Source organism: Naegleria lovaniensis, assembly GCF_003324165.1.
Source record: "Naegleria lovaniensis strain ATCC 30569 chromosome Unknown tig007, whole genome shotgun sequence".
Taxonomy (NCBI): Eukaryota; Heterolobosea; class Eutetramitea; order Acrasida; family Naegleriidae; genus Naegleria; species Naegleria lovaniensis.
The window spans coordinates 631,380-656,660 of NW_025407829.1; the positions used below are offsets into that span (position 1 = coordinate 631,380).

At 37.4% G+C, this 25,281-nt stretch overlaps 13 protein-coding genes across 13 annotated transcripts; 3 read left to right on the top strand and 10 right to left on the bottom strand.

The window, feature by feature from the left end:
- Positions 1-34: 34 nt before the first annotated feature.
- On the bottom strand, positions 35-4,996 carry C9374_014136 (uncharacterized protein; the record flags this gene model as incomplete). Its single annotated transcript, XM_044690090.1, has 7 exons — positions 35-1,250; positions 1,328-1,337; positions 1,527-1,739; positions 1,822-1,888; positions 2,178-4,355; positions 4,440-4,795; positions 4,882-4,996. The coding sequence occupies 7 exons, from the start codon at positions 4,994-4,996 to the stop codon at positions 35-37; spliced, it is 4,155 nt and encodes a 1,384-aa protein (XP_044553568.1).
- Positions 4,997-5,132: 136 nt separating this feature from the next.
- On the bottom strand, positions 5,133-7,007 carry C9374_014137 (uncharacterized protein; the record flags this gene model as incomplete). Its single annotated transcript, XM_044690091.1, has 1 exon — positions 5,133-7,007. The coding sequence occupies one exon, from the start codon at positions 7,005-7,007 to the stop codon at positions 5,133-5,135; it is 1,875 nt and encodes a 624-aa protein (XP_044553569.1).
- A 157-nt stretch (positions 7,008-7,164) lies between these two features.
- Positions 7,165-8,235, bottom strand: C9374_014138 (uncharacterized protein; the record flags this gene model as incomplete). Its single annotated transcript, XM_044690093.1, has 1 exon — positions 7,165-8,235. The coding sequence occupies one exon, from the start codon at positions 8,233-8,235 to the stop codon at positions 7,165-7,167; it is 1,071 nt and encodes a 356-aa protein (XP_044553570.1).
- Positions 8,236-8,775: 540 nt separating this feature from the next.
- On the bottom strand, positions 8,776-10,281 carry C9374_014139 (uncharacterized protein; the record flags this gene model as incomplete). The annotated part of the gene is made up of 1 exon (XM_044690094.1): positions 8,776-10,281. One exon carries the CDS (start codon positions 10,279-10,281, stop codon positions 8,776-8,778), a length of 1,506 nt encoding a protein of 501 aa, XP_044553571.1.
- A 93-nt stretch (positions 10,282-10,374) lies between these two features.
- Positions 10,375-14,637, bottom strand: C9374_014140 (uncharacterized protein; the record flags this gene model as incomplete). The annotated part of the gene is made up of 2 exons (XM_044690095.1): positions 10,375-12,160; positions 12,242-14,637. 2 exons carry the CDS (start codon positions 14,635-14,637, stop codon positions 10,375-10,377), a joined length of 4,182 nt encoding a protein of 1,393 aa, XP_044553572.1.
- A 361-nt stretch (positions 14,638-14,998) lies between these two features.
- Positions 14,999-16,000, bottom strand: C9374_014141 (uncharacterized protein; the record flags this gene model as incomplete). Its single annotated transcript, XM_044690096.1, has 1 exon — positions 14,999-16,000. One exon carries the CDS (start codon positions 15,998-16,000, stop codon positions 14,999-15,001), a length of 1,002 nt encoding a protein of 333 aa, XP_044553573.1.
- A 126-nt stretch (positions 16,001-16,126) lies between these two features.
- Positions 16,127-18,034, bottom strand: C9374_014142 (uncharacterized protein; the record flags this gene model as incomplete). Its single annotated transcript, XM_044690097.1, has 1 exon — positions 16,127-18,034. The coding sequence occupies one exon, from the start codon at positions 18,032-18,034 to the stop codon at positions 16,127-16,129; it is 1,908 nt and encodes a 635-aa protein (XP_044553574.1).
- Positions 18,035-18,451: 417 nt separating this feature from the next.
- C9374_014143 (uncharacterized protein) lies at positions 18,452-19,658 on the top strand (the record flags this gene model as incomplete). Its single annotated transcript, XM_044690098.1, has 2 exons — positions 18,452-18,763; positions 18,882-19,658. 2 exons carry the CDS (start codon positions 18,452-18,454, stop codon positions 19,656-19,658), a joined length of 1,089 nt encoding a protein of 362 aa, XP_044553575.1.
- Positions 19,659-20,070: 412 nt separating this feature from the next.
- On the bottom strand, positions 20,071-21,006 carry C9374_014144 (uncharacterized protein; the record flags this gene model as incomplete). The annotated part of the gene is made up of 1 exon (XM_044690099.1): positions 20,071-21,006. One exon carries the CDS (start codon positions 21,004-21,006, stop codon positions 20,071-20,073), a length of 936 nt encoding a protein of 311 aa, XP_044553576.1.
- A 482-nt stretch (positions 21,007-21,488) lies between these two features.
- On the top strand, positions 21,489-22,493 carry C9374_014145 (uncharacterized protein; the record flags this gene model as incomplete). The annotated part of the gene is made up of 1 exon (XM_044690100.1): positions 21,489-22,493. One exon carries the CDS (start codon positions 21,489-21,491, stop codon positions 22,491-22,493), a length of 1,005 nt encoding a protein of 334 aa, XP_044553577.1.
- A 160-nt stretch (positions 22,494-22,653) lies between these two features.
- On the top strand, positions 22,654-23,022 carry C9374_014146 (uncharacterized protein; the record flags this gene model as incomplete). Its single annotated transcript, XM_044690101.1, has 1 exon — positions 22,654-23,022. The coding sequence occupies one exon, from the start codon at positions 22,654-22,656 to the stop codon at positions 23,020-23,022; it is 369 nt and encodes a 122-aa protein (XP_044553578.1).
- A 164-nt stretch (positions 23,023-23,186) lies between these two features.
- C9374_014147 (uncharacterized protein) lies at positions 23,187-24,299 on the bottom strand (the record flags this gene model as incomplete). Its single annotated transcript, XM_044690102.1, has 1 exon — positions 23,187-24,299. One exon carries the CDS (start codon positions 24,297-24,299, stop codon positions 23,187-23,189), a length of 1,113 nt encoding a protein of 370 aa, XP_044553579.1.
- A 370-nt stretch (positions 24,300-24,669) lies between these two features.
- Positions 24,670-25,140, bottom strand: C9374_014148 (uncharacterized protein; the record flags this gene model as incomplete). The annotated part of the gene is made up of 1 exon (XM_044690104.1): positions 24,670-25,140. The coding sequence occupies one exon, from the start codon at positions 25,138-25,140 to the stop codon at positions 24,670-24,672; it is 471 nt and encodes a 156-aa protein (XP_044553580.1).
- Positions 25,141-25,281: the final 141 nt, after the last annotated feature.

Here is a 25,281-nt window from a genome sequence, read left to right on the forward strand (position 1 = left end):
GTTCTTAGTGTTGGATTGTTAAGGATGTTAGCGATTACATCTTGTTCAGCTCGCATGAGCATATTGCTGAGAGAGATTGCATCTTTCTGGTGAGGAGAGTGGAATAGCCAAAGCTCTTAGCAATGACATCTTCAACATCCTCATATGTGACCTCAACTGTGCTTTTCTTATCATTCAATGGATCCCAAATGATAAATTCTTGTCGTGTGTGCTGATCAACAAAGTCCGAGCCACAACTGAATGGAATTGCAGATGATAAGGCTGGTGGTTGTTGAACATTGGTTCTGTAGGTTACTGCACTGCTAATCTTTGTCACACTAGGTGCAGCCTTAGTAGTGTTTCTTCGGGTAGTTAATGCTCTGTTTGACTTCGATACGCTTTGATCAACATAATCTTCGTCATCCTCGTCATCATAGTCGTTGTCATCCTCGTCATCGCCACTAAGGTCACTGCTACTATCATACGAATATTCATCGTCACTACTTTGGGATAATCTTGAAGAAGCATCATTGGCAGAGAGGTTTTGAGATTCACAATCCTTATAAAAGGCATCTACTTCGAAGAGAGATGAAGAGGACGAGGACGATCTCATACTCTCACCAGTGCCGGTGGATGGAGCAGCCGATCGGTTCAGAGTGGTGCTTGAGGGTGAAAGGCTTAAGGCCATTCCTGTTGTGGTTGTTGGTGTGAGTAATTTGTTCGACATGACTTTGCCATGTTTTGAAGATGATGCTATGGAGGTATCGATCGTCAAGCTTGGCTTGAGATTATTATTGCTACTAAGGGTAATGTTGATATTACTGCCACTCCCGTTTGTACTTTGATCTCCGTTACTACTAGTAATACTACTACCATTACTACTATTGCTGTTGGCGTTAGCTTTCACTTTCTTTGCACCGCTTGTCTCCAATGTTGGTTTTCTTCTTCTCTTCTTGTTGTCATTGCTAGAAGATGATTTAGAATTGCTTCCTGGCTTCATTAATATTGGTTCGTAATGTTTGTTTGCAGCAGCACTCAACGCAGCAGCTGTGATGCTAGAAGGAACGGTGCTTGATCCATTGTTGCCTTGCTGATGACCACGACAACATGGACATAAATAACCACCGGATTTAATTTCATATCCATTGCTCTTTTCACAATTTTGATGTACCCAACGATGACAACTATCACAACCGATCCATGGTTGCTCCTTATCATCTGCATCACTTTCTTTATAGATTTGATTGCAATACACACAAAAGTGGCCCTTTCTGTCAATTAGTAGTTGTGGGTACATGTCATTGCAAGCGATGAAGGTTAATTCAAAACAGCCACATCAAAAACCTACTTGTAATGTACTAAATATTCATAAACATTGTTGCGAGATGTGTTGATAAACGTTCAATGAAATTATGAAAATTTTCATTCATGGTCATTCATCATCAATTTTGGTCATTTGATGACAACAATGAAAATTCATGTATTTTAGGTGGTGTGTGCGGGTTAATTGTTATGGGTATTTATCAACACAATGACAATATACTTACACCCACAAGCATTGCAGAGCATGACCGGTTTTCCTTCCTTTGTTGTCCAACCTTTGCGCCACAGAGGAGTTTGATTGGTTTTGCATTTAACGTTTCCGCACACGAGAGGATATTGTCTCATGATGAATGTGGATGAGAAGGTTTTGTTAGTTCTTTGATGATGTTGTTGTTGCGGATGATTAAATCGGCGATTAAAGTTAATGAGAGAGAATACTTTTATCATAAACGAATCCAACAAATACGAAGAACACAAGGATGAATGAGATTCAAATGCTGTTTGCAGCAAACAACAAACCTTTTGATGAACGGATCAAGATGATCAACGGATAGATGCTCGTTTTGAGTGAATCGAAACAATCTCTCTAAGGCAATGTTAGAAGAAGCGTTTCGGTTTTTTTTTTCTCACAATTTTTTCTGTCGCGCTCAACTGCCTGTTTTGTAAACGTGCATCTCGCGATTAAGGAACATAAACTTCTATGTTTGGCCACCTTAAAAAATTTGCAAGCAACTGAACGACGTCAACTTGAACTAACCAATGAATACATCATCAATGATAGACAAAAAATAACGTTAATTTTACTGAAATTACAACAGGAAAGTACAATTAAACATTGTGAATGTTTTGTTGGACAAAAGGAAACTGTTCCAAACTCGAATGTCGTTACCAAATAGGAATAGTTGATCTTCCTCAAGAACGGGAGTAGATGTTATTGTGATAGGGATGGTGTAGTCTGTGACGATCCATGAACCAACTGGTTCATCGGAAGGAGCTGCAACTATTTGATTTTGGAATAATCCAGAGTTATAAGGGAATTCTCCACTATAAAATCCACCAAAAATGTAAATCCAGTTTTCTGTAACAACCATTGTACCATCAGCAAATTGATAAGGTAGAACAGAATACGTGTTTTCAAACTTGGTTGGTGAATAGTAGGAAGCTCTTAAAATATCTGCGTAAGGATCACCATCTGAATTACGGCCTCCAAAAATGAATAAATAATCTTTAGATCGTCCAATAATTCCGCTGTAGATTGGAACGGGAAGTTTATCGCTGATCACTTGGAAGGAGAGAGGAGACATAACGTGAGCACGTAAAATTGTTGAGGTCACATTCATCAACAAAACAGGATCATCGCCACCGTCATTCATGCTTACAACACCTCCAAAAATATAAAAGTAATCGTCAACAAGCAATGACATTCCTGAAGCTACAGTGTAGGGAAGGGTAAAACGAGTCAGCTCCCAACCTTTTTCAATGTTGCTTACTGAGGCTCTGTAAATAGCCTTAGATATGGTGTTGTTGACAACTCCACCGTACATGTAAATGTAATCGTTCACTTTGAGTATGTGTGTATTGTAAATGGAGCCTTGGAACATTCTACCTGTATTGTTCACATATTCCACAAGTTTAAATTCGTCAAAGGATGAGTTTTTCTTGTACAGATAAAAACCATTGTCGGGAAAGAGTAAAAAGTTGTCACCAACAAATTGATAAGACTCGTCACCAACTTTGAAGAATGGATATTTTCTTCTTTCCATCGCAAAGCCATAGGTACTCATTCCTGTGTAAACACTGACAAAGGTAGTAGTGGTGGTACTATTAAAGAGCTCCTTGTTGGCATTGGTACCTGCTCCCATTAAGGCTCCGTTATTTGTTAAAAATACTGAGGCTTTTTCAAATGCAGCGAATTCTAACACGTTGATTGTGGTGTTGTCCGCAATTTTTGTGGGGGATGAAATTGGAGTGGTTGTAGAACCAAGTCCTAACTGTCCGTATTGGTTAGATCCCCAGCTGTAAATTTGTGAAGTATTGGAAAGCGCAAACGAAACTGCATGCCTTGTAAATATTTTCACCACAATGCTTCCTTTGGTTGCTGCTGGTATTACAGTAATGGCTACAGGTTCTAATTGGTTGTTGGTATTACCTGTTCCCAAGGCTCCGTTTGCACCTTGTCCCCATGCATATACCTTTCCTTCTGATGTCAGTACCAAATTATGATTCGCTCCGCACTGAATATCCACAATAGTCTTATTTTCCAAAGAGCGATTCATTACTACTGGAACTGGCTCCATTACATATGGTACTTTAGTAGATGATTCTCCAATTCCCAATTGACCATATGTGTTATCTCCAAAGGAAAACAACCTGTTATTATCAGAAAGAACAAGTGTATGTGAATCACCTGCACACACCCGAACAATTGTTCGGTTAAGCATGGCACCCTTCATGTAAATATCTACAGGTCTAGGTTTTTGAATAAGAGTTCTGTCTCCGAGTTGTCCTCTATCATTCTTTCCCCATGCATACATCTTTCCTCGTTCGTCAACTGCAAAGAACGTGTATGCACCTGCAGCTATCTGTTCAATTTTCTTTGGACCTTGCAAATCCCATGAAAACACTTTGAAGGGCTTACTCCTTGCCAACACTGTACCATCACCAACTTCTCCGTTAGTGTTTTGTCCCCATGAATACAAAGCATCTCCGGCTAGTACAAGATTTGAATAATAGGATGAGACAAGCTGTAAAACGGTCAAGTTCTTTGGTAAATCTACAGGTATAGACATTAAGGGATATCCTCTTGTCGAGGAGTCAGGTCTTCCCAAACTACCACCTGTGTCGGCTCCCCATGAATACACCAAGCCATTTTGATGAAGCAGGAGGCCGTGTTTTATACCTGCAGAAATTCTGTTTCTTATTCTTGCTACTTTATGGGCAGTTGCGTGATTGGGAAGGTAACCCGAAGTCATGGTCATGTTGAGACCTGTTTGAACTTTTCTGTAAGGGTTCATTTGCCACTTCTCAGGCGTATAGAGAATATCGGAGATGTTCTGTAGCGATTATAGTAATACAAATTCAGCATGAAAAGTTTGTAAATTGTCGACGTCATCATGGAGCAATATAACAAAACTTACATAGGAGAAGTCGCTCAAAATATCTTGTGTTTTCAAAAAGCCAATGTCTGTGAGTTCAATCAAGCTATTCAATTCTTGCTCCACTTCCATGAGTTTTTGATATTGTTTGTTTTTGTTGGCCAGCATGAGTTGATATTGAGCAAGAGGTATCCTCAATTTTGGAAGATCCATATAACTGGTTTCAATTGCTTCCACTGTGATATTGATTTTAAGTTTAACTTTGGACCTTTCAATTTCTTCTTTTTGTGCCACATAATCCAGATAGACTTGATAATAGCTGTCTCTCTTTTCTCTGTGATAGGTGAGTTTGTACAACATTTCGATGGCACTCATGTTTTGGGCCCACACGATAGGTGCTGTTGATCGTCATAATGAGTTGTTTGTTAACATCATGATTCAGTTCATTACATTTTCTGTTGAAACGTCATCATTGCGAACTTACCCACAGCCAAACAACATATCAGAAGAGAAATTCCGATCAGGTATTTCATCATGGAGGACGTTGAAGGAGGCACAGATGAAAAATTAAGGGATCGCCTGATTAAGGCTGCATTCATTTTTGCCAATTTTTTTTACTGTATGTAAATCAGTACCCGCCCACTGTTTTACGGTAAAAAAATTGGCAATGATCATCCCTGCTGATGAGAAAGAGATTATGACAATAGGAAGATGTGCCTCAATTAAGATTCCATGTTAATCCATCTGAGAAGTAAACAATATAAGATCTTTCATGGCTTCCTCTTGTGTCGAATATATGATACTGCTCGCTGTTGTTGTTTGATGAGGCTCGATCAAATCCAGCACTAAATAGCTCGTGAGAATATCACGAATTAGCTCGACCTTTTTCACGAGTGGTTTCAAATACTGAACGAGGCAATCTAACAGCAGAGCATTGGTTTCAGTTGACTTCTCACTTGCATCCTTAATTTCGCCATTCAGCAATTTCTTCTCCACTAGCCCTTTCACTTTCATGATCGTGCCACAAAAGAATGAGTGCTTGAGATTTTTACATGTTTCTTTGGCCATTTTGATAAAGGCATTGGGCTCATGAGTGAGACAATTTTCTTGTACCTTCTCCTCTACTCTCTGCATGAGAGCTGCCAAATACTCGACGGTTTGATTGAGATGATAAATGACCTTGTCATTAAAGTCACAAAGTCTCTTTCTGTGCTCATCCGAGTGAACATGTGGTAAAACATCATCCAGAGTATTATCGAAAATCATGTACCAAATACGACCTTCTCTCATGGACTCTGTGATGAGCATTTCATTCGTTTTGTGAATATTCAAATACCAATTCGATTTGATCTTGAACATGAGACCATTTTCAAGAATCATGACATATCCTTCGTGCCCTTTTTCTTCTTCGATGGATTTCTTGATTGATTTCAGATCTGTTTGCAAGTTAATGATTTCATTGGTACATGCTTTGACACATTCAATTTCGCCATATTCCTTGCAGGTTTGTTTCATTTCATCATAGGAGACAAAATTTCCGAGAATGGTTTGCCTTAGAGCAAGTAACGAAATGAAAGGAGAATTGCCATAGTTGACCACCACACGATGATTAGGAGAAAAGTATTCAAATAATGGTGTGAAACCTTTTGAAATCCAATCCACACAGAACCGAATCAAATTTCCATTCCTGAGATGTTGGGTTTGTTCGAATAAGGATGCACCATTGTCAAAACTCAAAGTGAAAGGAACAGGCGAGTTTCGTTCTAAATTTTCCGCAATACGTTGAGAGCAGTAGAAAATGGGTAATTTCGATTCATGTAGCTCTTTCCTCTTTTCATGATATTTTCTCAAGTCTTCTTGTAAGGTTGTTGAGCTTGTTGCTTCTCCCAATTCATCTGTGGTAATTTCATTGTCTTCGTCATTTTCATTAAGTGAATTATTGTTGTTATCATTATTTTGTGGTCTTACTAACGAATCATCTCTCACAATGCCATACACAAATTCCTCAATAGATTGTGAATGTTCATTTTGATAGTCCAATTTGGTTCTGAAACGTAATCGAAATGGAATGAGGGTGGTTTCATTGCGTGACACTATGCCACCACCACTATTGTAGTTGTGGTCATTTCTCTCGTGCAAAAATTCTATACATGGAGTACATAATGAGCCATCCAATTTTTCCAACAAGATGAATGGCCTCTCTTTTCCAGTTTCTCGTTTCAATTGAATCAACATCTTTTCGACAATTTTCAAATTGCATTCCTCTCGCTCATCAATGTTGAAAAATTTAGGCATGGATCTGTATAATAAACGTTTTGATTCTCGATCAAAAACAAGTCCTCTAATTTCTCTTCTCAACATTCTTCTCTCGAATTCATGTGAATCCAAATCAATCACTAATTGAGTCTTTGAAATTTCTTTGATCGGAACGGGAGGGAAGCTCTCACTGGACACAATTTTATAACTCACAAATGTAAAGGGCCCATTGTGTTGAAAAGTAAATCCTTTTGTTTGGCCAATATTTTCAATGATTTGATCCAAATGTTGTATACGAGGATATTGAATGGGTTGACGTGCCGAGAGGGTGAGTTGTGGGTCTTCTTGCAACATTTTTTTTATTGGAATGTGGGTGCGTTTGTGAAATTTCACAAGTTGACACGAATTTTCGCAACACACAAACGATAAATTAGCATAATGGACAAACACACGGTGAATGAGTTCCGTTTAATATATCTCAATAGGATTTGATGTTTTGACCAAATCTTGTTTAAATATTCGCACTAATACTTCCATGATTAATCTCCTCAAAAGTAATTCCCTCTTCCTTCAAATATTCCAACACAGCTGGTTTGATTTTTGGTCCTTTTTCATCTGAGTGATTTCCTGCTCCATATATGATGGTCAATTTGTTGGACGACTTCTCAGTTCTCAATTTTTCAATGCGTTTCCGTAAAAATTCCATCGCATTGTCGACGTATTGGCCGTGCAAATCAATTTCGAAATCACCCTTATCCTTATTGAGGTGTTCAAACATGGTCTGAGCTGACTCGAGTTGATACTTTTTCATGAGTTCTTGATGCTTTTTACCTTCATCGCTTAATTGTTTGGCAAGGGCTCCATCTCCACTCTCATGAGCTTTGGAAGCTCTCTCGAAACAATCGGACATGAGTTTAGACTCCTCACTAATCTTCTTTTCCAACTCTTTAAATAACTTCATGGCCTCGGTTTCATGTTCAATGAATTGTTTCTCCTTTCCATCATATTCCCAGCCATACTTTTTCAATTCGGCCATCAATCTCTGATAGACCTTCTCGGGCGAGAGAGTTGTGCAATTTTCAATGCTCACTTGTTTGGTATCCGAGTCCAAGTCTTGAATATTGATTTTGCAGCTCGTTTCTTCTTGTAATTGTTTGATGGTGGAACCTTTGGGTCCAATGAGATAACGTGCCAAAGAAGCAGGTTTTAATAGGAAGGAATTGGTGATAGAGTCAAAATTGCTGCTCGTAGTGGTGGTTTCAACAGTATTGGTTGATGATGATGATGTTGGCTTGGCTTCCAAAGTCTTGGCCGAGTTGTTGTTTTCATCCGACGAGTTGGGCTCTTCCGACGAAATTTGGGTCTTCTGGGGTTCTGTACTCGTGGTGGTGGTTGTTGAGGGAGTGGTGGCTACCGAGTTTTCTTGCTGTTTCACTGATGATGTTGATGGCTCATTGGTTTTCACTTCTGGCTTTTCAGTGGTTGTTGCTGTTGTTGCGGTATTGGATGCAGCTGCTCCACCTTTGTTACTGCTGCTCTTGGATGACTGTGTCTCTCGTTGGCCTGAGAAGCAATTGCCCATTTTTATTTTTCTGACAGTGTGCAACCATGACAGCAACCAAAAGGTGTGAATTTATTTCGAGTGGTTTGAATATCAAGAAAGGTTGGGGTATGAGACAATTTGGCAAGTGAAAAATGACACCTTGAACATCAAAACAAGAAATTTTCTGTTGAGCTGTAAATTCGAGTTTTACGAAATTCCGAATCTCCATTTTGTGAAGAGGGAGAGCATTAAGGAAATTTGGTTACTTGTTGGCCAACTGTAGTAGTTGATTGTCTTATTTAAAAATTCGATCTCTTGCTAGAGCTCAAATACTTTCGAACTACCCTTTGATTCTCTCCATTACTTACATGAACTCATCACACATGTCCTTGTGCTTGTACCAATGCTCTTTTCAATGTGTCTTGTTCACCAAAGGCCTTACTCTGGGCCAGTGAAGATGATAACTAACTTGGCATCAACCATTGTGCTGGGTCGTGCAATCATCACATATTCCTGATCAAAAATTTCAGATGGAATTTGGCAATTGAAATGCTGTGAAATTGGGTCGTTTGAAAACAATTATCGTGAAATGAGAATACTACCTCCAACTTGATCGCAATACGAGTAAGCTTCGCTAAATTTGTTCGTATTTTCTTCATAGAGCCATTTCAACGTCTTATCACAGACTGTACCACTCACGTTTACTCGAATGTGAGTCACTTGTTCCAATAGCTGTGTATTTGGAATATATTGCGTCAAGTTAATGTCGATATCATGTTCTTGACAATGATTCATTTTCATAGTGATTGGAATTTTGGTTTGAAAGAGTATTGGACTCGATTCATTTCTAAATTCTTTTCCAAATAGTGTCATTTGTGCATAGACATGATCCAGTGGAGTGGTTTGCAGTCCAACTTGGGAAAATTTAAAACAAGGATATCGGATTCGTAGAGTGTATTTCACACGATCCAGTGAATCCATAACAAGTTGCAATGGCAGCAATGCCGCTCCAAAATAAGGTCTATAACAGGTATCATTAAATCTGAGTTCGGTATAATTCCACAAATTACAAAATTCCTCTACTGTAAAGTTGGAAATGGGTGCATTTCCATCTCGATCGTATGGATCATACATGATAATTCTCGTTATAATTTCATTCGTGGTTGTGTATTCTTTTGAATTTTCATTTACAGAAGGTTTTGTCATCTGTTTCGACGTTGTCACCATTTCAGATTCATAACCCACAGCCAATCGATAATGCCCTTCATAATCACCACTCTCTTGTGGATTTTCATAAAACATTAAACAAATCACTGGAATGTCTTGCTTCAAAAATTGAGTGACCAATTCAGAAACCCAACAGTTCACTCCTTGATCCAATGCTCCTCCTCCCAATTTCTTTTTACAATTTTTAGAGTGCAACCATGATGATTCACTGGATCTCTCTGGATAATACACAGTCAATAAACCACTGTGGTCATATAAAGAATCCGTGTCCAGATGAGTCTTTTCATGGTTCAATCTTTGAGAGTTGGAAGAATGAATGTATTGTCCAAACCAACCATGCTCAGGAGCATACGAAGGAAATTGAAGATAATATTGTTGAATGGGAGTTGAGCTCAATGGAGAAAATCTGGCACTCCGAACCACGTCCAATGAGCTGGTTCCGGTGTGGTTGGAAGTTCTGGCAACATCAATAATGGATCGTTGATCAATGATTTTTACTTTTTGGGGTAATTGATGAATAGTATTACTTGTTGTTGAAGGCTTGTTCAATGAGAACGAGTGATCTGCTCGAGAAGGATGATGATGATATAAAGAATCCCAATAGGTGAGAGCCATTTGTAAGGTTGCAGCTCCACAGGAATAATCTGTGATTTGAGAGAAATAGGGAATGTTCGGAATAATATATGATGATAATTTGGTTGAAGTAGATTTGAAAGTTTGGGAATTTAATGGTTGGTCAAGTTGAACATCGTGTTGTTGACTCGATACGAGGATTAATGGTTTCGGAATGAAATTCAGAGTCATCATCATTGTAACCATGACGATGATAACCATTGGCAAATTTCGCAGTTTTGACATTTTTTAAAATTGGAAAAATTACTGACACACTCACACTCGGGATAACAAATAATTGACCTCTAATGTGAAAATTTGGTTGATATTTATTGAAATTTATAAATTAAATCTTAATCGACTACTACTAGCATTGGATGAAGTTGGAGAGGTTGGATTTCCACTTTTTCCATTGGACACTCCATTTCTTAATCGATTTTGTAAATGAGTCGTCACAGAAGTGATTACTTTGACAATCGTGCTTGCAGAAGAAATGGTCGAAGAAGATCCAATAATGTTGGCAGGAGACGCATCTGTGTAATTATTCTCGGAATTTGTCGTCATTTCTGATGGTAATTGCAATTGTGAAGTTTTTCCTTCAAATTCTCGAATTAAAATTTCAAGCATGTTGTCTTTCATTTCAGCTAGAGCTTTAGAATTGGATGATAACATTAATAAAGTACTCAATACCAATGTAATATTGAGACGAAGTTGAGCTAATTGTTCCACTAACATTGGACAAGAACCATTCGAATTGGATGATGCTGAAGGAGTATTGTTTCCACTCGCTGATGATGCATGATTGCTAGAGCCCTCTCGCGAAGCATTGGTTGGTGACACGGATTGAGCCTGTTGTTCATGAATAGTACTTCCACCTCCTCTTCTTCCCGAACGATGTAATTGTTGCAACATGACTGAATGATTTCCACTATTATTTCCTCCATTGTTAAAAACATTGCCATTGAATGTGACAAAACCATTGTTATGGTTGCCATTCGGAATGAAAGGCATTAAAATATTCAAAATTTGAACGAGTAAGGTAATCAAGGTCTGACTATTGGCAATGCTACGATGAAGACCTCGAATAACACTTCCACTGAAACCACTCAACACAATTGAAATGGCCACTCCTCTGAAATATTCATGAGAGGATAATGCCAGTAAAATACTCAATAATGAAGTCAAATAGGAGGGAATTCTAATGGAAGCAAAGTTGCCACTACTCAAATTCATGTTGGAAGAAGAAGGTGATGAATTGGATGATGGCTGTTGCTGTTGAGCGATCATCATTCTCCTCACTACATGTCCCAACAATTCAATCAAGGTATGAATCGAAGTTTCATTCACAATGAGTTCACTCATGAGTTCATCTTCATCCTCTCCTCCAATTTCATGTTCGGATGAAGATTGAACAATTACGAGAAGAGCATCCAATGCCGATTTCAATAATTCCTCTCTTTGTGAACTCTCGAATGGAATGGTATTCATCAATGAAGGATACTTTTCAGAATAGGCCACTGATTCTGGAATGAGTGCCGAGAGAATATTCGGAAGAATGTGACGCACCACGAGTGGAACTAATTCTCCATCTTTGGTAATGACCGAACGTTTCTCAGAGGTGTTGCAACAATTGCGCAAGACTCTCAAAAAACAAGAGGCCAAGTAAGGTTGAGTGCGTGAATTGAATGCTTCAATGTGATCCACTAAAAATTGCAAATAATCATTGGAAGTGAACCATTTTCGAACATTTTCAGAAAAGTAGGTTAATTTTTCGAGAATGCTGGCCACAACTCCGAGAAGACCTTCATCGTCGTATTGCAATAATGAACACAAACTGTGTAAGAAGGGTGTGTAGGAACAGAGAGTTTCTCGAATTTGGAGATAGAGCTTTCGTTCTTCGGAAATTTTGTCAATCGCTTCGTTACTGGAGGTGGAATCGGTGTCAGTAGTAGCACTGTTGTCATGCAGAATGGTATGAGGAGAGGAAATGGAACCAACCGTAGATCTTGAAGTATCCATTTCACACTTGTTTAACCATGAAGTAATTTCATAACAAATTTCATAAATCGTTTCATAGTGGTACATGGAACTCACATGAATAGCATTGGAAAGTAATTTGACAAATCTGTGTGAAAAAGTTAAATATCATGTAAGAATGAAACAACAATAATCTCTCTTCTTCTTCGAATAATGGTACAATACTTACGATAAGGGTGACATTCCTAACACTCCCACAAAATAATTCAATTTCATCAATCTCAAAAAAACGGTCGTGTTCATATTACAAACTGTTCTCGAGGTGTGATTCGATGAAACTGCACCTCCACCTCCTCCACTACTGGCACCAATATTATTCTTTCCACCAATAAGCATTTGTCGATACATGATTAATTGCAACTGTTTGGCTAATTGATTGTTTTTAAGTTGTTCCACATGCTTCTCGACAGCTTCATCGTACAAAATGTCATCATTGAATTGAGTGAGTCCTCCTGATGATGATGATGCTGCACCTTGAACAGTGGCATTCATTTGATGTTGAACTGCAATATTCATTTGATTCATATCGAAAAAGCTGTAATGCATTTCATCAGTTTTTTGTTCAATTTCTTCAATCTTTTCTTCGATTGGTTTTTCAAAGTCATATTCTTGATTCACAATTCTCAAATGAAGGAAGTATTCCATGAGGAGAATCAATGTACGTTTGTAATGCTGCATTTTCTTATCTTTGGCCAATTCTCCGATTTGTTTCAAGTGAAGCAATGCTTTCACAATTCTTTCAAAACTTGAATATTCAATCGAATCGGAATAGTACGCCAAATAATACGAGATTTTGTTTCTCCATTGAATGATGTGTTGAATGGTTGGATTTTTAACAGTATCTGGACTATCAACATTGTAAACAAGATCATGTTCCACAGAGAATGGGTCATGAATGGTTGAAGGGTCTTTTGGTTGTGACAAGATGCAATCAATCACGTCACCCACGGCCTTGACAAAAATTTCAGGACGTGTATGATCTCCAACTTCATGTCCCCACTTGAGAGGATATAATTCGGGTTTCAAACCAAATTTCAATTGAACCCAACAATAGAAATCTTCGTCACATGCCAACGATTCCAATTTGGTTCGAATCGTTAATTGATCATATAAAAAGCATTGAGGAAGAGGATTACACGACTGTACGCACATGTTAAATAATTCATTTTGAGATGCTGCCTTCGAACTATTATCTGCATAATCATATTCAAAAACAATGTCTTGATAGTGTGTGGCATAGGGTGGAATAAATCTTCTTCGACACACCACTACATGTTTGATACGATCATGAGGAAGAATAGAAGATTGTGAATCATGAAGCAAGTCCAAATTAAATGCATCGTAACGTTTCGAATGTTTGGGTTTGCTTGTGAAAAGTTGTGGATAGTAACAATATTTCACCTTAATTTGATACGCTTCTGTGATGGTTTTGTCAAATTTGTAGATGGATCGTTCTTTGAGAAATTCTTCATCGAGTAGAACATCAAAATCAGCGCATGACGTTAACAATTGGTTGGAAATCATTTTCTGAGCAAAGGTTCGAATATTCGTCTTGGGAGCATTTGAATTTCTAATGGGAATGATTTTCACAGTTAACTTGTCAGGTACAATGGATGCTTGAGAATTTCCTTTGGACTCAAAGGTCACGTCATGGTATGCTTTTGAAGAGTTATTGTTCATACTTTTCAATTCCAAAGAATTATTGTTGTTACCACCAGTATTACCACCATTGTTATTATTATTAGTACTAATACTACTACCAGTCATGGAAACGACTTTTCGATTCAATTCTGTTGAATTTAACACAAACCAATATCCATTGAATACTTTTTCTACTCGAACCGATGGTGAATTGGTTTGTAAATATTTCAAGACGGACGAGTTGGTATTGACAATGTGGAGTCGATCCAATTTCAATGTTTGTAGTGGATTTTTGATGGTCTCGTCGTTTGAATGACTCATCGACGACGAGGACGACGACGACAAGTTTTCGCTTGTCGTTGCCAAGTAATTCTTGTACACAATCTTTAAATCATAATCCATGTCCTTATCGAATTGCCACTTTTTGAGGACCTTATTGGTCTTGTAATGAATTTGTAATTCCTTAATTAATTGAGTTCGATTGGATGCTTCCAATGTGAGTGTATGTGTCAATGATGATGAATTTGTCATGGTTTGTTGTGAAGAGGATGATTTTGAATCACTCGTATTGTTGTTGTTGTGATTTCCATTCAAAGTAGAAGTATCATGACAAGTGGTTCTTGATAATGAACCATTATTATTATGTTCACCATCATCATCACCACGAGCCGACAATGTGTTCTTGTTCGCAACAACAACAATACTGAATTTAGAGACATGATCCGAATAGACATTCACACAGTGGATTTGTTCCAATGCGATAGGAATGGGAGCGCTAGTAAAAGACTCTTTGAAGAGATATACAAAATGTGCACAAATACAAATATAATAAATTTCTTTTTCGTAGAGAACGATGGAATAGAAGAGAACTTCATCTTGAATGAATTGTTCGAGATGGAGACGAGCAATGATTTTTTCTTTCATCTATTTGTTGCGTTGTTGTAAAGAGTGGGGTATGAGAGTTTTCAAATATGTCAAAATTTTCTAGGAGGTTAATTGTTGTGATGATGAATGAGATCCAATAAATGGTTGAGGAGAAGGAATCCGATGAGGGTATGTGGACGATGATGGAATAGTGGCACAACGCGTTGTGTGATTTTCCGCTCGTTGCAAATGAAAAACGTTTTTTTTGATGTTTGACGTGAGGAAAATTACTTGTCAGGCGTTTACAACTTGTTTGGATGATGCTCTTTGCAACGACTTCGACTTATTTGAAATCTCTCTTCTGACCTGGTCATAAAAGCAAGCAACCAAACTTTTATTGGGGTATATATAAGAAGGTCGTTTACTTTCTAGCAGTTTCATAATTGTCCAAAAACCATTGAACTGTTTCCTTGATTGCTTGATCGAATGGTGTATATTGGAAGGTTGGATTCAAACGCAAGAACTTGGCATTACTTGCAGTCTTCTTGTATTGACCGTCTGCTTTTGAGGTGTCAAATACCATGTTACCAGTGAAATTGAAAGCATCCTTAATACTTTGTGCAACTTGTCCAATACTCTTTTCGTCCTCTTCGCTCACGCACAACATGATTGGTTCTTCAGACTGATAATTGAACATGGTCCACAACAACATACGTGCAGCATCGTGGGAATACAAAAATTGTCTCAATGGCTTTCCTGAACCGAACACAACAAAATCAGCGCCGCTTTGTTGAGCCTTATAACATTTGTGCATGAGTCCTGGCAAGACGTGACCAGCCTCCACGTTAAAGTTATCATGTGGCCCAAACAAATTGGTTGGGATGACACTTGTAAAGAGACATGATTTTCCTTCATTAACAGCCTTTTCATTGTACCATCTTCCTAACATGTCGAGCATTCTTTTGGCGTAGGCATATGCATTATTACTAAAGTGTGGAGGTCCTTCATGAAGTTTATCTTCAGTGATTGGATATTCAATCTTGTCTGGGAAGACACAAGTAGAGAGACATGATATTGTCTTTTTCACTCCGAAATCATAACAACAATTCAAAATATTATTATTCATATTCACGTTATCCAACCAAAAGCTCACTTTAAAATTCATATTCTTGAAAAGTCCTCCAACAAAAGCAGCCAAATGAATCACATAGGTTGGTCTGTGCTTTTCAAAAATTTGTTTGCAGGCATCGGCTTCACGGAGATCACCATCCTTGCTTCCCAAGAACACCCATTTACCTTTAATGTGATCCTTCTTCACGATATGTTCTACAGCTTTCCCAAACAAACCAGTTCCTCCTGTAACCAAAATTACATCATCATCAGTGAGTGTGATGGGCTGATCAGAGACTTCCCGTTGAGCCATTTTTTTGTTATCGAAAATAAAAAAAATTCAAAGTTTACTGAAATCAACTCGACTTCCTCTAGAAATTACACTTGCACTATGAGCGTAAAAAATGAGCCGAATTTTTAATTACGCATCAGGAATAATTTATTTATTGCTTCTTGCACCACCAGTGACGGAATCAAGAACAAACCTGTCATGGTCCTTGTTGAAGCATTGAACATGTATTGGGCCACAAATTGTGCACATGTGGGTAGATTTGCTTCTCTTCTTCTTTCCACTCTTGCTGGTGTAGAATCTATAACATATTCTACAATCTAACTTCTCTCCGTTCGGAATTGGTACTAGTTTGTGGGAGTGTGTTGGGACTTCGTACATGGTTTTGGCAAGAGCAATTATGAATTCGGATTGAGTCATTGGTTTGGGGGAAAGAGAGTTATATATTATTCTGGCATTATGGACCATCAAATTCATTGTCCAAATCCACACTGCTACTCTCCACCTGAACACTCGGTGACGATAATAGGCAGACATGATTGAACTGTTTGCTCGATCAACACCACCCATATGCTTCAAATAGTCGTGAAAACTAGCAGGAACTAGATCCATATCTTTCAAATAATCATCTCCGGAAATAATCTCTCGTTGAGTTGGCACGTACGCAGTTGCATCATGCAAGGAGCTCATGATATTCGTAAATTTGACTTTCTTTGATTTTGCTTGTTCCGATGACTGTCCTGCTCGTTTTACTCCTCCTCTCGGAATTGAATTTGCTGCAAAAGAGTATCCTTTGTACGTAGTTCCTCTCATGGATTTCACTCCTAATTCATTTTGCTCAAGTGTATATGTACCGTTTTTGAAAATGACTGCTGGTCTATCTTGTCTACAAGACATCACAATATCATGTTTCTTCTCCATGGCAATATTGAATACTTGCATTCCTCCATAATAGCTATCCATATACAACACATGATGTTTTGTCAAAGGTTGAATCATAGCACTCACAACTTCCCAAGAATGGACCACTTGAGATTTGGCCCCTCTTTCATAATGAGGATTAATCACTCTGTGAAATGGTAAGTCTTTAGGTTCCTCACTCGTTCTCTTATGCAACATCCAATTGAATATATATCCACTTTCACAGGCTGCCGTAAATAATTTCATTCCGTGTGGATGAGGTTTTCTAGGAATGAAAACATGATGAGGACATTTTCTTCCTTTGTGAGGAATCATTGACTCGTCAATTGAAACGTTTGTTGATACATCCCAAATACTTTGAGCTTTCTCTTTAATGGAATCCAACCAATCATCGACATCAATGTCAATACATCGATACATTTCCAAAAATTTATGTTTAGGTAATCTATTTTGAAAGAACAATCCAAGCCCTAAATTATTCAACGTTGGATTTTCCCAATAGTCGTGCAATGTTGGTAATGCAGACACACTCATTGCTAAAAAGCATGATAGGAATTTATTTGAGTCCTCTAATGTAAATGGAGTAGTCCAACGTTTGACATAATTTTCTCTATTTTCCAAACGATCTGTTTTGATGTTAGGTTGTAAGGGTTTTCCTCTAGTTCCTTCTCGCAATTTTATATGATCAACTCGTGATTGCCTTCTATCGTTCATTTTAGAGAGAAATTTTTCCTGTATATCGTCAGTGAATATTAATTTAAAGCAAGAGAGTGGTGTTATTTCGGAAAGTACTCCAATAAATTTGCCTTTGCTCTGATTTTTGGCGTAATAATCGTCAGGCACAACAGTAATCCCGTTACTTGGAATATATTTCTCTTTGTTTGACTTTGATTCATGGTCGTCCAATGACAAATATGAGAGCAAAATTCCAAGTTCAATATTATCATCACCATCATCATCATAAAAATATGAATCCCAATTCAACTCTTCATAATCATCGATTAGGATTGGAATTTTCTCTTCCTGAGGCAAATAATTAAAAATACAATCTAAACATCCACCCGAATCAAGCTGATGAAATGTTGTTGTAACACCACAGCCAGTGTTGTCTTGGCTTGGATTGTTGTCGGTTAACATTTTTTTTGACTACTGACTCACAATAGTGCATTACCTTGCTGGCCCGTAGTGCATCGTAGTGGACGTTTGATATGTGAATTAACATTTATGGTGACATTTGAGGACATGCACCCAACAGCAAGCCACCACCATCACGAAGATTGTTGGCTCATAGTGCATTTTATTTTCTCGAGGACTTTGTCTTCATGAAACAAGATAACTTTTTCCGATCTGTTTTATCACGGACACCATTCCACAAAGTAGTTAACTTTAAAACCTTGATGAAATTCACAGCCTCAAATTACATCCGGATAACCATTGTTGATAAGTTTAAAAAGGCGCTCAAACTCTACGAAAACCAAATAGAACCGAATGAACAAAACTTCAAAAAAAAATCTCCTCATCTCATCATACTCTTGATTTTACCAGTATTGAAAAATGAGAGGACTCAAATTAAAAGTCAGTGCTTCCGAAAGTGAGGCACCTCCGAGAGATTTTGATATTACTCAAAGCGGATCCTTTACGAAAGGAGATTTTAAAATTAATCAGAGCTGGAAAAACATGTCTTTGAATGATTTGGAAACGAAACACTTGTTGGGAAAGGGATCATCTGGAAATGTCTATCTTGTTTGTCATAAGGACTCGGGCCAGTTATTGGCTCTCAAATACATTTCTGTTTTTGATGACCAGAAAAGAAAGACCATAGTCAACGAGTTGCAAACATTGTATTCCGCTTCGAATGACCATCTGGTAGGTGTTTTTATTATAGGAATTTGTTGACTTTGTATTCTCCATCCATTTATCCCTTTTACAATTTGCGGCAACCTAATATTCATGGGCATTTTGTGACAATCATCTGATTTTAAAGATTGGGTTTTTTGGTGCTTTTTATCAAGAAGGAAATATTCAAATTGCTCTCGAGTACATGGAAGGCGGGTCCTTGAGCGATATTATTAAAACTGTTCAAGGTCCAATACCAGAACCATTTTTATCTCGAATCTTGCAACAAGTAATGTTGGGGTTGAGATATTTACATAAAGAGCGTCACCTTGTACATAGAGACTTAAAGCCAGGAAACATTTTATTCAACAGCAAGGGTCAATTTAAAATATCAGATTTTGGAGTGAGTGCTGAACTGGACCACACTGGTGCAGAATGTGGATCCTTTGTAGGAACTGTAACATACATGAGCCCTGAACGACTTGAAGGGAAAAAGTATTCATTTGCAAGCGATGTATGGGCTTTGGGAATTATCGTTCTCGAGTCGGTCACTGGTAAATTCCCGTTCAGAGATGAACAAGACAAACCTATTGGCGTTTTCTGGGAATTGTTGAATGCTATCAAAATGAAAGCGCCTCCCTCTCTCTCTCCTCAACAAGGATATTCAAGCGAGGTTTGTGACTTTATTGCACTTTGTTTACAAAAAGATCCCAAAGAACGAGCCACAGTTTCAGAATTGCTTGCCCACCCATTCATTACTAAACATTGTTCGAACTCTCCAACGAGTGGCGCAGAGTGGCAACAATACAATAATTGGATTGGCACGCTTATTAAGATACGATCTCAAACTGAAAAATATATTCAAAGCGAACAACAAGAAAAAACTCAATCCTTAGAAACAAAGTTGAAGAAGCTTGTTCTCTAATATGATCTCAATAAACTTGTTGTTCGAAAAAATGTTGTCAACAATTGTTGGGCCATTACAATGATTAATAATACATTATTGACAATTAAACTGATGTTGATGATCTATTATATTACACATTATTAAAATTGTTGTCTTTTAAATTGAAGACCGTACACCAAGGTAAAATCCAATAAAGCCAACTTTTTGACAAGATATTTGTATTCTTGTGTTGAGCAGCTGTTGCCAGACAAATCCAATGAAGTCAAATTTGTCAAAATAAGACCATTTGCAATAGTTTCGCTGTATGTATGAATTCCATTGTACGACACATCTAATGTCCGTAAATTGTTCAATGTTGTACTGTTTACAATAAGGCCAGCTCCTTTTGAACCAAGTCGATTGTTATACATGTTAAGCGAAGTTAAATTTGTCAAACATTTGGTATTTGCAATAGCTGCTGCTCCTTCGGACCAATTCGATTGGAAGATAGATCCAATGAGGTCAAGTTGGTCAATGTTTCACTATTTGCTATAAGTTTAGCTCCATCCGAGTCAATTCCATTACTAGTCAAATCTAAGGATGTTAACTTATTCAAATAGACGCAATTGACAATGCGTTTAGTACCTTCCAATGAAAGCATGTTATCACACAATTTCAATGAAACCAAATTCTTCATAACTTTGCTTCTTTCAAGAAATCCAGCACCTCTATGACGAATTTCATTCGAACTTAAATCCAGTGATGTTAAATTTGTCAAACTTTTGCTATTTGCTATAAATTCAGCTCCTTCTGCACGAATTAGGTTTTCAGATAGATCCAATGATGTTAAATTTGTCAAATACTGACTATTTGCAATAAACTCAGCGCCTTTTGAGCGAATATCATTTGAAGCCAAACGTAACATGGTTAAATTTTTCACAAGTTCACTATTTGCCAAAACTTGAGCACAATCTGCATCTATTCGATTAGAACTCAAATCCAATGAAATTAATTTCTTCAAATGTTCACTACGAGAAATGTACTCGACAAGTTTTGAGCCCTTATATATTGGCTTGTAAATAGACAATGTCCTTGCCTCTATCGGATCTAGTGTCAATGATAAAGGAATTCTCAACGACATTTCTCGCCATTGTCTTGAAATTTTCATGCAAATCTGTACAATAAATAATGAATCAAGAAACTGAAGAATTTCATGAATAACATCATCCACCAACAGTGATGCGGATACTGATCCAGTTGTCGTCTTGCCGTCATATGATGATGCGGGTATTTCATCATATGATTTGCTAATAGGATTACTTTCTAATGATGATGATTCGTCCGTTGAGATCATCCATGGTCTCGTACGACTCTCTTCCGTCATCATGTGGTTCATCATCCTCCAAAGAGAGTAATATATTCCCTTCCGCTGAAATTTCAACGATTAATATTTTTTTCCATCTTTTGCCTCAAGTTCTTTGCGCATAGTGATGAAAGCGAAACGCAAAAAAACGCATTGCATGATTCGCCATCATCATCATCTTACAAGTAATACGGCTACTGGGTCTTCAATTTCCACGATTTGCATTATACTTTCTTTCCGTTGTTATTACGAGTGAATTTTGGAAGTTAACTCACGCGCACACATACACACTGTTTTGATATATTGCATTCCAAACTACAAATTCATCATCAGTTGTTTTGTTAGAGGATTTACAACAAACTTGATCATCCTACACGAGAAGGTTCTCGTGGATCATGCTCCATTTAACCCTCACTTCTCCAGCATGGAGAACACTGAGCATTACTCTCAGTCTTTCACTATTCTTCTATTACCGATTCGTTTATTTGAAAACCCATCATTCCGAAATGATTTATTCGAGTACAAATAATATAACGGTCTTTCATTCCACTTCTTCTTCGAATGGAGAACAATTATATTCGCCTCTTTCATCATCGCCATCATTGGATGATCATTCCATCTCTTCGGAGCAACCACAAAACATCACTCTATTCACCTTCCTTCTTTATGAATTATTTAATTATTATCGATATCTAATTTTGGAAAATAAGATCGGAGTATTGGTTCATTTGCATACGGTGTTCATCTTGCTGTATTATGCATGCAGATATGTGTTATTGAAATTTTTGGGAAATGTTACTCAGAAAGAGAAGGATGCATTTTCAAATGGATTAATTCCCTACGTAACCATTAATACCTTATTTGTATTTTATATTTTAAATCATTTTAAGAATATTAATTATTTAAATGAAATTATAATTTGGATTGTATGGCTCTCGGTGACTGGTATTTTGAAAAGTTTTAATATTGTGTGTCGAGTGAGGTCGTCAACCATGATGGAAGATGTCATTGCTCCAGACAAGGAGAAGCATCTCAAAGTGATTACTTTATTGTCAATTATTTTCTTTACAAATTTGGGAATGATTATATTCGCAACGATATATATTATTGGATTTTACAATAATGACTACTCGTACTATTTATTATTTATCTATGAAAATGTTACACTGTTCTTGGAAAATACTCGAATATTTGCCAAATATGGAGGATTTGTGTGTGAAATTTTTGGACTCATTAACAATGATACTCATCGTAAGAATACTGAAATGTCATTTGTTAGCAAGCTTCTCTCGACAATATTTCACAATGAAACTATTTATGTTACACGATTTGTGTTGGAAATTTTACTGCTCGTCATTGCAACCATGCATTATATGCATGTTTGGTACAACAATGGACTTCATTTTGCAGTCATTGATTTGTTACTATTTGCATTGATTAACAACTCTTTTAATGAATTAGAATACAAGCCTCTCGTTTGTTGGAATATCGAAGAATTAGTAGAATGTTGAAAGAACAATTTCCAGCACCCACGCTTGAGGAATGTCGTGAGAATGAATTTGTACGATTTGTCACGAATCATTTAACTTGAATCATGTCGAGGAGTTACAATCCTGTACGAGAAAACTCGAATGTGAGCATGTGTTTCACTTGTCATGTATTACTCAGTGGATGCGATGCTCCTTCACATGTCCAATTTGTCGAAGGGATGTGATTCAAGTGGTCAACGACAAGGTGACCTCAGCTAGGAAAGATGAACCAATGGAGAATGGCAATTCTCAAACCAAAGATCACACAAGTTCCAATCCTCCGGTTGGTATGACATCAACTGAGGGAGACGCTACTCCTACTTCCCCAGTCAATCCTCACTCAACTACGTTGCTCAGTACGAGTGGCAACTGGCTACCCTTCTCGCTCAAGATTGAGGAGACGACAAGCGACATTGAATCGAGCGATGATGAAGATGGAATGCATGATTCGTTTGGCGAGAGTGCTGCAAATCTTCAAGATGATTCCGATTCAACTCCAACTACACAATGATGACAAGTTGTGCCAAGTATATTGGATGCCTTAATTGTTTCAATAGTGAGAGCTCTCACGTTGAGGGATTTTCAAATTTCACAAATCGTTGTGTTCATTGCAGAAACATGATTTAATCATGATTTCTCTTTTGAAATAAATAATTGGCCATTTGATTATTTCTTTCATCTTCTATGTGCGAACTTCTTTTTGAATTGAGTATAAACGTATTCGTCTGATGCCGTATTATAGGTATATTTTCGTTTTTGTCCACTCTCTTCCAGTTCTTTGACCCGTTCATTGGTCTCCCTAATATTTTGAATCTTGTCCGCAGTGGAAAGTGGAACTTCAAGAATTGCACCACTCAATAGTTTTTGTCGTTCCTCCTCTGAGATTGGCTTGGCAGGTTGCTTGGTTGGATCACTTCGCTTGCCTCTTCGTTTGCTCATATTCTCAATTTCAATTTTATCGACCTTTAGCTCTTCAGGCAATTTGTACAATTCCTTTTCTTTCTCTAGAATTTCCTTGACACTAATATCTGATTTTTTCTTGGCATCACGTTGAGATGTACTTGAAGAAGCAGCAGCTTGTTGAGCTTCTTCCTCATCACTATCGTTAATATTTACATTGTCATCATACGAGTAGCCTTGTTCCTTCATCTTTTCTCTAATATATTCAAATAATCGTTTATCTTGCTCGGACAGTTCTGCATCTGTAAAATTCAAGTCCATTCCTAGTTGTGACATGGTACTCGATGATTCTTTCTTATCCATATTTGCTAATTTCATGGCAATCCACTCTCCTTTGTTTCTGTCAACAAGTCCACCTTGTGTACCTCCTTGCAAAATATTTAACTGTTCCTTCTTTCGTTTAACACTGGTATTCTTAATTTTATCTAAATCAAATAAATCTCCAGTTTTTAAATTTGCTTGCATTCCTTTCGGTCTGCTTCTCAATTTTTGTTTTAATTTTGTTTTCTCTAGAGTTGAATTAATATCATTTTCCTCTTCATCTGTGATTGCACTGTGTGTTATTTTGTGATCAGCACTAGTACTATCTTCATGAACGGGTTCATTTGATGTTGTGGTTGTTGATGTTGACAAGGAGTTAGATGTAGATTCTTGTGTGTGATGATCATCATTCGGAATAATAACATTCTTTTCATTCGTTGCAGTACCATGTTGTTCTTCCTCCGAGTGAGGAGTTGTTTCCGATGATGAAGCAGACGCAGAGGAATGCTCACCCGTTGCATCCTTCGATCGTAGATTAATATTCTTGGGTTGTCTCTTTTTGATCATTTTTTATAAATGAATTTGATGAAGCATCAGCTTCAATGAAAACAATTGTTACAGCATCAATAAAATTATTCCATTCCGAGAATAATGTTGAACATGTAAACGTTTAAATACGCAAGTTCAACAATTTCAATCAGACAAAGTGTTGGATTTAATAGAGTCAACAAGTGTTGTTTTCAGTAGCAGATCAGATAATGGAATCATCATTCGTGGTGGAACAAGAAAGAAATTCTTTCTTCGTTGAACCTTGTGGCCAGTCTTGGTCTGGCTACAATTACCTAAAAAGAATATTTTTTAATTATGGGACGAATAAAAATTTAATTTATCTGATCTCAATGATCTCAATACAAGGTCATGAAAGTTAATAAGTTTTTCAATGTTCCTTTGAGGAAATGGTAAGTTCTTTACCCAAGAATTGATCAATGAGAGCCATTAAATCAAACTCCTTCTTGATGGTGTCGCTCGAATCCGTTAAAACGCCATCCTCAATATGCAAATGGATCTCAAATGGTTCTTTCCGGTGCTCCACGAAAAACAAAACGTGCTGTATGAAAGGAAGAGAGGAAAGGTTTTTCAAAATCTTGTTTGAAGGAAGTTTAAACCCGACTCGAATATCATAAACCAAGCTCGGAATGGGTTGTTCCCTGGTTGGTTTTGAAATTGAGACTTGATACGAAATTGTGGTTGGTAAAGATGACATGGTTGATTCCTTATTGATTTCTTTAGTTTTTAGATCCTCTCTCCTGAAACAACAAGTAAATATTCTGTTCTCATCCGTATAGATATTCAATATTTCTTGCAACAGTTCCGAGGTGAGATCAAGATAATTTTGAGGTACGTTCATGGTTGTTGTGTTCATGCTATTTATTTCATCGTAGTCGTAAATATGCCTCCAAAAAATCATCTCCACCCACAATGGACCTCTTAACCATTGCAGCAAGACTCGTTTGAATTCAATTTTGAAATAAGAAAGGTGCAAGTGTTG